The sequence below is a fragment of the Macrosteles quadrilineatus genome, unplaced genomic scaffold, assembly GCF_028750875.1.
Source record: "Macrosteles quadrilineatus isolate MER2022 unplaced genomic scaffold, UCM_ALF_1.0 Scaffold_1__1_contigs__length_201487025, whole genome shotgun sequence".
Taxonomy (NCBI): domain Eukaryota; kingdom Metazoa; phylum Arthropoda; class Insecta; order Hemiptera; family Cicadellidae; genus Macrosteles; species Macrosteles quadrilineatus.
Genome location: NW_026542594.1, coordinates 164967484 through 164980188, shown reverse-complemented (window position 1 = coordinate 164980188; position 12705 = coordinate 164967484). Strand labels below are relative to the sequence as shown.

Here is a 12705-nt window from a genome sequence, read left to right as displayed (position 1 = left end):
AAACTCTATCCTGTAGACTATAAATCGTTTATATCTCACAATATCATATATTAAAAGATAATACAAATATCATATTGCAAAGATTGTTTAGGTTCGTTCAGCCAAATTAAGTTTATTACTTTTTTATGGAATGCATTGATTTTTGCGAAATTTACAAATCCAACGTGTTATTAAGAAATCAAATGATTTAGTATTGGTTTAAACATGGAGGTTCAAAATTAAGGAAAATAAATAAGCACACATTACTTTTACCCTATATCAGGCTACATGTCCTCCAGTATCCATGACTCTCCCTCAAGTATCAGAAATAAAATACTTAAGCGTGCACTTAGATGCAAAGCTTAATTGGAAGGCACATATCTGGACTAAAAGACAACATCTATATTTAAAAACAACTAAACTTAATTGGCATCCTGGATATAAATCAAAACTTACTACACAAAATAAATTGTTACTGTACAAAATAGTTCTAAAACCAATTCGGACTTATGGGATTAGGCTTCAGGGATCAGCAAGTACCTCAAACATTGAAATTATTCAACGATACCAATCAAAATTACTACGTAAAATTGTCAACGCACCTTGGTTTGTTACCAACAGAACACGTCATAATGATCTTAACATTCGAGCAGTCAAACAAAAAATTACAAAATCTAGTGAAAAATACATTATCAAAATGGAAAATCGTTCAAATCATCTTGCACTTATTTATTGGACAATCACAATACCATTTACAGACTGACGCGACATACGATATGGGACCTCTCATTCAGATTCGGCTAACTGTTATCAAAACTCTCTTTGTTAGCTAGTGTTGGCAGTGGTCAATCACTAGCTCATGTCCTTCAAGTTAACTTTTAATGTTGTATTGTTATTTCATTTGCTTACTGTTCAACCTTTTAAACAGATTGTAAATAAAAAAATTAAAATTTTTTTAATTATTTTAGCAGGTGTTCTTTTAGTATCCATAGAGTAAAGAACACTTATTGGAAACACGGAAATGAGTAAATTCAAGTTTTGAGTACGTAGAAATATTCGTCCATTTTGTATACTTATGATTTTGAATGAGGAAAAAATCACTTGGAGTAATGCTCTAAAAAATGCTTAGTAATTTAATTAATGAAATTAATGAATTGAAATGAACCTGTCACTTTTCTGTATATTGTTTCTAGTTGCACATTTGTTTAAAGACCTCTACAGGAACAGATCCATTAAACATGTAACAATGTTCCGAAAATCCTGCATCAGCTGCAACTGTGACAACAGGTTTAGGCATGCAGGATGTTTCCTCACAGAGCACATGAACATAGAGTAATTATCAGTGTACAGTGGTGCAGTATATAAAGCCCTTAGCAGGACTGTTGTACAGACATAGACACAGCCACATTAGTCATGAACGCTCCGGTGAGTACACACTACACAAGGTTTTGTCAGGTAGAAATTTAGAACTGTTTTGTTTGTTGTCGTTTATTGTTCAATATAGTATTGAATCACTATTGTTCTTATATTAGTGCTTTAATGTTTAAATAAAACATTATTCGTGTTAAAATAATGACAAAAAGATAAATAACCAGTTTTTTATCAAATTAAAATACCTTGTAACAATTAGATTAAAAATTTAAATTCTGATTGGATATTTTGGCTAGCCTTCCTATTCAAAAATAGTTTGTCTATATTCTATATGAATATTTTCATTCGTTTAATTTAATAAAATTAAAAATATATTAAAATATGACAATATATTTAATTTTATTGATACATTTAGTATGTATTGTTATTATACTGATTTCCTTAGCATGAAAACTCTATCATGATACACAAATCCATGTTAGAGGTCTATTACTTTATTTATAAATGTACTTAATAATTGATAATAATTTAGTTATAAATCATCGGGCATATTTAAGTAAAGAATTGCACCTCACAAAAATCGCATCCTTACAGATTTTCATCTTGGTTGCTGCCTTGTACACCCAAAGTGTGTACTGCAGCTACAACCACGGACCCACCGCCAAGCCTGTCGTCCTCCACAACGGCTACTTGGCAGACACCCATGAGGTAGCAGCAGCCAAGAACGCTCATCTCGCCGCTCTAGCCAAGGAATCTCACTACGGAGGAGACTACGGATTCGGTCACGGCCAGGAATACAGTGGATCTTATGACGACCATCATGGAGACATCAGATACCAAGGACCCATCGCCAAGCCTGTCGTCCTCCACAACGGCTACCTGGCAGACACCAATGAGGTAGCAGCAGCCAAGAACGCTCATCTCGCCGCTCTAGCCAAGGAATCTCACTACGGAGGAGACTACGGATACATTCACGGCCAGGAATACAGTGGCTCTTATGACGGTCATCATGGAGACATCAGGTACCACGGTCCCACCGCCATCCCACACGTCCTGCATGACGGACACATTGCAGACACTCACGAGGTGGCCGCTGCTAAGGCTGAGCATTTCGCCGCCGTAGCCAAGGCCAAGGCTCACGGAGGCTACGGTGACAACTACAGTGGCAGATACGCCTCAGACTACGGCGCCGACCATGGACACTCCCATCATGTGGCGCCTTACCACGGACCCCTCGCCAAGCCCGTGGTGCTCAAGTCCGGATACCTGGCAGACACTCACGAGGTCGCTGCCGCCAGAGAACACTACCTGCAGGCTCTTCACAAGACTAACGGACATTACCATTACTAGAATACTTAATTTCTGAGCTGTTACAATAAATATATTCCTAAAATTTTTATGATATTTTCGCAATGTTCAAAATCTCATTCCTGAAATACAATGTTATATAACTAATTCATTTAACGCTACACACGTACCTTCAACGATCTGAATGAATCGTTCATTACTTAATAAGATATATTTACTAGCCCGAATTTGGACAGTAGTTAGCCTACTCTACTTCAAAAAGCGTTAATCTCTATATTGTTAAGTAAAATAAGAGTATCTAGATATTTTTTTTACTATTATTTTTTAGAAGCTAGACTCAATGGCCTGGTGCTAGCCAGAAATAAACTTCAAAACTAATTTTAATTCTTAGCTATAAAAGTGAGGAAATATTGATATTGTTTAAAAAGAGGAATAAAAAACCTTGTGTTACTATTATTATATAATTTAAAATATACGTATGCAGTTTTACAAACACCAACATCATTATGTAGTTGGTCCATACTAACATAAAAAAGGTTGTTTTTACTAACAAACCACAAATTTCCCGTTTCCCTAATACTTAATGTGTATATACATTATTTTGATATCGAAAAAAATATTGAAACATTTTAATAACAAATGAATGGAATAAACGATAAACTGTTAATTACAGTTGCATTCAGGCAATTGTCCAATTCTACAAAGCACACAACTAATCTACTCACAAGTAAATGTACTCAATAATAGTTGTGATTTGCTTTGTAATACAAGCTGGCTCTTGTCATCGTAGTCTACTTTGTGATATAACATGAATGATCATAGCAATATCAATATGGGATGATATCGCTTCTGGCCATGGTGTTTGATGATCATCATGGAGAACCCGATCTAACATACAAGTCTCCGGTCTTGTGTCAAAGCCAACCACAACTTACTTTGATTAGTTGCTATGACTGTATGTTGATGATATACCAATAACAGTGTCTATTCATCTGAATAAAAATTTTGGATTTACAAAAAGATTTTGACCGTGAATAGAATTTGGATATTGTGAAAATCGTGCCAATATTTTAAATTACAGTCATTATCTAGGACTGATATATGCACAGGCAGTAGGACTACAGGATTATGTGAACTATTAAAAAATATAGCATACTTCATTATTGTATACCAATTGTTTGAACAAATATAGAAGTATTCAATTTTTTTAATACATCAATGTTTTTTAGACGTTCCAAAATCCTTGGGAACACCTCTCTAATGTTTGTATCGATTTATTTTGATTACAACTCATACAGTTATTAGACGAGCGTTGAAAAACTAAACCGTTTAGTTTATTAATATAATGAAATATATTTAATAATACTCTTGAAATACGAGCAATGAGTTATAATAGACCCTTGCCCCCCACGGGTGGTATAATGAGTAATAATAATCATAAGTAAAACCTGATTCGTGTGTAGAGACAGTTAAAAGTTAATTTTATATTTAAAAAACATTGTCAGTCACAATTATTGGGCTAAATTGGGCTAATACATGCTCGCATGTTTGTACCTTGTTAACTAAATATGGTTCTACCATTGAGAATAACAACTGGAACTTATCTTAATTGATTCTGTTATTGTGGTAGTCTTGAGGGTCACTTGACGAAATTTATTTCAACAACCTCAAGTGTGTGTACTCTTTACGTTTTAGCAACCATTCCTCTACCCACTTCTTACGTTTTCCTCTTCTTTTATAAGCACAATGTAAAATAATGGCAAATTATGCTTTCTACTTGGAGTCCATTTTGGTACAGAGCAAATCCTGAATTGACATAAAATATTGATAATGTGCAGCCTAAAATACGGCTCAGATTGTCTGGTTTGACAATATTATTGAGTCAATCATATTGTCAATACTATTGGTCGTGTAATGTCAGAATAAGCCCAGCGCTTACGTTTCTACTTAGATACACAGCAGCACGCGTTTTGCAGTTGGTATTATGGAGGCACTTCACGTCCATACTGCTTTGTCTTATCTCAAATTATTAACAATTAACTGTGATTAAAAAGTCTTGTTATTACCAGGAGTTTTATTGGCTGCATTCCTTATACCTGTATAAGATCATGATATGAATCTGATGTTAGAAGATAGATAAATCCTGTTATTAAAGTATTCAACGTCAATTTAATGCTTAGAGTGGTAAAGTGGTTGAATATTTATATTTCCATTATAAACAATGCTTTAAAAACTATTTTATTTGTTAAGAAAAATTTGACTTAAACACTATTATGATCAAATGAGAATACAAGCAGATTATATACAACCAGAAAATTATACCTCTTTTTTTATACCTCTTTCTTCTATGTTACAGCGTTTTAGTGTTACGATAACAGATACTTAACAATTTACAAGATAAAAAAGACTATAATAAAAATTAATTTAAAACAATAAGTGGGATTGAATAAGAAAAAAATATGTCTTTTTTATAAGTAGTTAGAAGTAACATGTACTGTACTCGTATACTTTTGTTTGTCATAATCATTTACAGACAATAAAAAGTAAGAAGCGACAATAAAAAGAATCTTTAAATAAATTCAATTTTCATTTTACTTGTTCCTTAACTTATAGAATCTTTAAATCAACAATAAATTTGCTCCGATTGAAATTGTCTACCGGATTGTGGTTATACAGTGTAAAGTTTCTAGTATAAGTTCCTAAAGGTACTTAAAATATTATGTACTTTAGTTTAGTACTTAGTTTAGTGTTTAGTACTTTAATAAATAATATTTAGTTACAAGTTTCTACTGTTTGATTTTATAATAATCAACCTTTATCCAAGCAGTAATTACAGGTTAGAAAAATTGCATACAAACAAAAAAAAGGACCTTAGTTTTTTCGAAAAAAAAAATCCCAGGATTTAACTTTAGTTGGGAAAACTTTAAGTAAATTGAAAGTAGTAGTTAACGAAATTTGCAACGACAAATTGAGCTATTATTTTGCCAGTTAACTCATAAATTCCTGTCAGATGACTTTGTTCCCGACGATATTTATCTTAATGTAGAATAACATTTTAGTTTATATGAAGATATAAACAGGTACTTAGGACAAAGGAAACCGGTTGATTTTACAATGAATATAGTGTACAGATATTTTTTTTATTTTTATTTATTACTTCAGTACGAGAAACATGCTAATAGTGATAATGTCCGTTATTCTTATACACAGTCTGCAGGTGATGTTCCCTGGCGGCAGCGACCTCGTGAGTGTCTGCCAGGTATCCGGACTTGAGCACCACGGGCTTGGCGAGGGGTCCGTGGTAAGACACCACATGATGGGAGTGTCCATGGTCGGTGCCGTAGTCTGAGGCGTATCTGCCACTGTAGTGGTCACCGTAGCCTCCGTGAGCCTTGGCCTTGGCTACGGCGGCGAAATGCTCAGCCTTAGCAGCGGCCACCTCATGAGTGTCTGCGATGTGTCCGTCATGCAGGACGTGTGGGATGGCGGTGGGTCCGTGGTACCTGATGCCTCCATGATGGCCGTCATAGGAGCCACTGTATTCCTGGCCATGACCGTATCCGTAGTCTCCTCCGTAGTGAGATTCCTTGGCTAGAGCGGCGAGATGAGCGTTCTTGGCTGCTGCTACCTCATGGGTGTCTGCCAGGTAGCCGTTGTGGAGGACGACAGGTTTGGCGGTGGGTCCGTGGTAGTAGTTGCAGTTCACAATCTGGGTGTACAAGGCAGCGAAACATAGCAGTTTAACCTAAATAAAAAAAAATAAAATCATGGTTTTTTATTCTTTATTATCCTTGTTATATTTTCTATGATTTTAATATTCTTTCATTTCTTCTATATTATTTATCAATATTTGCATGTACATGAAAAATTATAAATACACTACTTTCAAGTGGCTCATTTCAGCATAGTTTGAACATCCCATGCAATTGACTCATGATATTTGAGTACTGAAAAAGAATAATTCGCACCTAGGGCCGAAAATGAGGGTTTGCCGGGTCAAGATTTATTTAAATTTAAGACAAAGTCGATATAAAAAAAACAAAAAAAACTATCAAAAGCTGCAAAACCATTTCGGTCCGTGGTACGAACGCTATTTGTCACCACAATAATTACACACTAACAGTCAACACAACTACAACTTTAAGGTTATGTGAAGAAATAATTTTTAAGTAATCAGCAAAAGAAATATTAAACAGTGGCTAGGCAGCTGTAACAATAAAACAAATCTATTGTAATGCTATGAATACTGATTGTGTGTTTGTATGCATAAAAATTAAGCGAACTGCTGTTTGGCTCTAGGGAATGTAAAAACCTAATTGGTCCCCAAATAATGATGACAGTTGGAATCTGGAATGGACAGCAGTACGTAGCTTTCGGCCAGTAAACATTTTTGAAAAGAGCTAAAAACCTCGTAATGTGGTGAAAATACATTTACCAACAATAGGCCTACAATAAAAAAATTTGAAAAACTTTTCAGTGTTTTACAAAATCCCAGGGAAGATCTTAATAAATAACTTATTATCTAATACTCTCTGTAAAATAGTAAGAAATTTATTAAGACAAGATTATTTATTTAACAAATATTAAGAGAATTATTTAATGATCTTGTTTATTTATTTATACTTTAAAATCCTGAAATGATGATTGTTAACGACGTTTTTTATGTTCAAAATGATTAAATTCAATTAATTAAAACCATACATATTATCAGTACCCGATATAATACATTTTATTGTTAAGGATATTAATCATATGAAACAGTGAAAAGACAAGTACTTGCCTGTGTGAACATGTTGGTACGTTTCAAAGGATGGTACTGTGTAGAGACAAGTGTTATTGCTGCATTTATAGTGTTTGTGTTGGTATTCAGGTGATTACAAAGAAGGTGTTGCGTGAAGTTATGTGGATTACAGGGACTTTGAATGCCCAATTACACCTTGTCCTAATGCAACCTAACACTCGATTGGGCTGAATACACGTCAAGATTTGATTTTATGCTTTAATAAATACATAGTTTAAATTCAATATATTTAATTTTTTACATGAATAAAACAGCGGTTTCTTTATGTTCCAAGGTTTATAGCAAGCATGATTTGGCAAATTTGTATATTTTATCTTTTTAAAACGATATATTAAAGCTAACTGGTTAACTAACTAAACTATAATCGCTACTCTTTGTTTTAATCATTAATTTATCGCCATAATAAAATTGTCTGGGTAGCTGAGTGGTTATAGTATTTATCACTGGTTGAATTCCAAGCGAGATCGTTACCATTTCCTGATGTAATTTGTTATTTGGCCATTAATTAATGATGCTTTATTCTGATGTGAGCTATGCACATGTAACCGGTTAGATGGTAAATACTGTATTAATAAACTATTTCCAAGAAACAAGTCCAACATACTATCACAACGCCTAAATTATGTATCGTGCGAATGGCGTTTTGCTGATTGCTGTCTGTCAGTGTACAGAGATACATACCTACCAAACCTATAATAGTATAATTTTATTGGAATTTGGTATGTTGGCTCAAACAAAACTGTATAACACATATTGCTGTAAACATTACAGTAAAAAAAATATTATTTAATTTTAAGTCGTTTCTCAGTTCTCCTAAGAAAAAACAAACCAAAAAATACAGAAAGCCGGGATTTGAATAAATGGCTCTACTGATTTTAATTTTAATTTAGTAGGTAATAGTAATTTTTATTATAAACCTAATGGTAGCCTAAAATCAAAATTTTTGTAAAATTGTTCAAAAAGTATTGTAGCTTTTGCCATATACGCCATAAAATATCATTGTTACTCTTACCGCCTAACCATGTATAGGTTGTTGAGAAGCTAATAGGATTTCTGATTTCTGATACCGTTTCTTTGTTAGCTAGCAACAACAATTGATTGCACAAACAGCATCTCGGTCCATAATCGATATCACTTTAAATAGAACCATTGACCTTCAGATTTGAAGGCGAGCATTGTAACCATTCAGCTACTCAGACAATTTATCAATTTCAGAACGTGTTATGATGGTGTGTTATTGACGTGGACGAAGACGCAGGAGGCTGTGGAGGCAATAAAACATTAACGACGTGAGAGTCAGCGTGGCATTGGTCGGTGAGCCATCAGACACCAACCCCCCAGTCCTGACACACGCCACTGCCACTGTATAGCTGCAGGGTTGTAGGGGTTGGGATGACCAGGGGGAACGAGGAACTATACACAACTGTAGTCGAATGTAGTACCTTTGACTAATATCACTAGACGTCCTATCACTATGTTAAAGCTTTGACTATTGATACAACTAAACATTCCATCCCCATGTTACAGTTGTCACCAGTTTTTAAATCGAAATCGTCCTTAATGTGAGTCACCGATGGATTGTGCTGATGTAAATTACTTATTTATGTCGAATACATGAAATTTTGTTGCCAATTAAAACTTATTGAACGACTTATAGTGTGAGCTATAGCAGCTGTTAAGATTCATCAACTATCAGCAACAAACAATGTAGGTAGAAAATAAAAATTATAGTAACGCATTCTGTGACTGGCTCACTCAACTACATTCTCTAAAAAAAAATGGTGACAGCTGGTCCATTTATTTGGGATGTTTACATCAGTATCCAATAGCAGTTAGCCATAACAGTGACTATGAGACGTAGTGGGTTTAGCCAACGACAGTCTGCATTATGTCAATTGCTGGTTTATGTCGAATCTGCAAACTTTTCATGCAACCCAAGCTTAAAGAAACACTTCATTTTCAGTCTATAGCATGTTTCATGTCACACGAAATTGTTAATTATTGAAAATAATAATAGAAAACTACATTTATAAAAAAATATTGCTTAGAGGTTCGTTTGACCAAATTTAGTTTGTCTTTTTATGGTATGCTTTAATTTTCACTAAATTTATCAATCCATGGTGTTATTAAAAAATCAAATTGTTTAATATCAACCATGTCAGCAGGTGTTCTTTTAGTATCCATAGAGTAAAGAACACCTATTAGAAACACGGAAATGAGCAAACTTAAGTCTGAAGTACGTAGAAATGTTCGTTTAAGTTACAACATTATTTTGTATACTTGTGATTTTTTAAGGAAAAAAATCACGTGGAGTAATGCTCTAACATATGCGTTAATAATTTAATGTATAAAATTAATGAATTAAAATGAACCTGTCACTTTTCTGTTTATTGTTTTTGGTTTCAAATTTGTATTAGGACCTCTGCTCTAAGGGGTCTGACTTAGGGGAGGTACGAATGAGGCATTAGTTCAAAATTCCTCCGTGAACAGCGCTGTAGTAGAGAGTACTTTGGCAAAGAAGGTTTACTAATCGCAAAAATAGTTCTGTTCATAAAATAAAATTATAAATGCCTCAAATTCAATTTTATTATTTTTTTAATTATAAAATTAAACTATCATAACCTAACCGAACTAACCAAACTTGCTGATAATGAAATAATATAACAAAAGTTTATTAATAGAAAAAATAATTCTGTTTATTAAATAAAACTAGAAATTGCTCTACTAAAATTTTATAATGACTTAAATAATAAAATTAAACTGTCATAACCGAACCAAACCAACCAAACTTGCTGATAATAAAAAAATCTTGGACAAAAAGTTAATTCCACGAGCGGGATTTGAACCCGGGACCTTCGGCATATCAGCCCGGCACGCTAACCATTAGACCACCGAGGCCGATGACTGCTGATCGTTTTGTTACGGTAATGGCGTTCCCTCAGCTAATAAGAAGCCCACAGCTGTCATCGTAGCCTCTTCTATACCTCCCCTGAGTAAATACCCTGCTCTAAGTAGACATATTAAACATGTAACACTGTTCCGAATATCTGGCATCAGCTGCGGCTGTGACAACAGGTTTAGGCATGCAGGATGTTTCCTCACACAGCACATGAACATAGAGTAATTATCAGTGTACAGTGGTGCAGTATATAAAGCCCTTAGCAGGACTGTAGCACAGACATAGACACAGACACATCAATCATGAACGCTCCGGTGAGTACACACTACACAAGGTTTTGTCAGGTAGACATTTTAACTGTTTTAGTTTGTTGTCGTTTATTGATCAATATAGTATTGAATCACTATTGTGATTATATTAGTGCTTAAATGTAAAAAAAAAACGTTATTCGTGTTATTAAAATAAAAAAATAAGCAGTTTGTTTATCAAATTAAAATACCTTGTAATATGTAGATGAAAATATTCGGCGGGTCTTACTATTCAAAAAGAGTTCGTCTATATTTTATATAAATATTTTAAATCGTTAAGGACATTATACAATCTATTTAATTTTTTATGATACATTTAGTATGTAATGCAATTATACTGATTTCCTTAGCATGAAAACTATAGAATGATCCACAAATCAATTTTTATAAATGTAGGCTACTTAATAGTTGCTAATAATTTAGTTAAAAATCCGGCAAACGAAGTGTAGAATTACACCTCACAAAAAACGCGTCTTTACAGATTTTCATCTTGGTTGCTGCCTTGTACGCCCAGAGTGTGTACTGCAGCTACTACCACGGACCCACCGCCAAGCCTGTCGTCCTCCACAACGGCTACCTTGCAGACACCCATGAGGTAGCAGCAGCCAAGAACGCTCATCTAGCCGCTCTAGCCAAGGAATCAAACTATGGATACGGTCACGGCCAGGAATACAGTGGCTCTTATGACAGCCATCATGGAGACATCAGGTACCACGGACCCACCGCCATCCCACACGTCCTGCATGACGGACACATCGCAGACACTCACGAGGTGGCCGCTGCTAAGGCTGAGCATTTCGCCGCCGTAGCCAAAGCCGAGGCTCACGGAGGCTACGGTGACCACTACAGTGGCAGATACGGCTCAGGCTACGGTGCCGACCATGGACACTCCCATCATGTGACGCCTTACCACGGACCCCTCGCCAAGCCCGTGGTGCTCAAGTCCGGATACCTGGCAGACACTCATGAGGTCGCTGCCGCCAGAGAACACCATCTGCAGGCTCTTCACAAGACTAACGGACATCACCATTACTAGAATATGCTATTCCTTTAATCTGTAACAAGAAATACATCCTAAAAAATGGTATGATCTTTTTACAACGTTCAAATTTCTATACCTGAAATATAATGATATACATATAATTAATTCATACAACGGACACACGGATCCTGCAACAATCCCTCACGTCATTTTCCTACGTTATTACTTAATAAGATATTGTAACGGTTGGTTTTTATGTGTTACTTCTTTTAAATGATGTTTATTATTATATAATATATTGTGGGGGGTGAGCTCGCTTGGCAGTGAGCACAAAGAAAGGTACTCGAGATTCGGTTATACAAATTTCTATATTATATTGTCAACACAAGTAGTATTTATAATTACAGAGATACAGGGAAAAATAGAATATAAATATTATATCAAGAACAATGAATGGCAAATACTAAATGACAAAATAATGATTTTCAATCAAATATAATTGTTTATGTTATTAATCTCAAAATAACTATTCAACCAAAGAGGCAATAGAAATTGGTAAATATATATATATTGTTTTAAATAAATGTATGTAATGAAATTTATGAATTTAATATGAAAAGTATTAAGTGACTTTATAAGTATTTCAAAACTATCTGTGCTCTAAGTCCAAAAATATTAAAAGAGTATAACGGCCTTTTCTTGGCCAGCCGGCGCTGGTTCCTAAGGAAGAGTGGGCTATTGGTGAAAGGTCTACCACCGATGGTACTTCACAATTTTGTTACAAAGAGAGAGGGTAAGGCCATGATCAGCAATTTGTTGGGTATTGAACCTACTGAATGCAAGAAGCAGCACAAAACTGCTTACACTCAGCAATCTACTTTACTCAACTAACTGCTGTAACTGATACTTCTACAATTGTTTGATTGATTGAAAATCATTTACAATATGAATTTTGAAATTTTTATTGAATTAAAATTTTCCCCAAAACGTCCTACCATTACAATATATTTACTTGTTCGAATTTGGAAGGTGGGTACTCTACTTTCCGAAGCACTCA

The 12705-nt window shown here is 34.6% G+C and overlaps 3 protein-coding genes across 3 annotated transcripts; 2 read left to right on the top strand and 1 right to left on the bottom strand.

Moving 5' to 3' along the window:
* The first annotated feature begins 1386 nt into the window (after positions 1-1386).
* LOC128983116 (uncharacterized) lies at positions 1387-2741 on the top strand. Its single transcript, XM_054402282.1, has 2 exons — positions 1387-1404; positions 1945-2741. Exons 1-2 carry the CDS (start codon positions 1393-1395, stop codon positions 2698-2700), a joined length of 768 nt encoding a protein of 255 aa, XP_054258257.1. The 5' UTR covers positions 1387-1392; the 3' UTR covers positions 2701-2741.
* A 3092-nt stretch (positions 2742-5833) lies between these two features.
* LOC129002336 (cuticle protein 5-like) lies at positions 5834-7450 on the bottom strand. Its single transcript, XM_054430062.1, has 2 exons — positions 7439-7450; positions 5834-6403 (listed from the first exon to the last, which is right to left on the bottom strand). The coding sequence occupies exons 1-2, from the start codon at positions 7448-7450 to the stop codon at positions 5834-5836; spliced, it is 582 nt and encodes a 193-aa protein (XP_054286037.1).
* A 3200-nt stretch (positions 7451-10650) lies between these two features.
* Positions 10651-11711, top strand: LOC128983118 (cuticle protein 5-like). The gene is made up of 2 exons (XM_054402285.1): positions 10651-10672; positions 11148-11711. Exons 1-2 carry the CDS (start codon positions 10661-10663, stop codon positions 11700-11702), a joined length of 567 nt encoding a protein of 188 aa, XP_054258260.1. The 5' UTR covers positions 10651-10660; the 3' UTR covers positions 11703-11711.
* Positions 11712-12705: the final 994 nt, after the last annotated feature.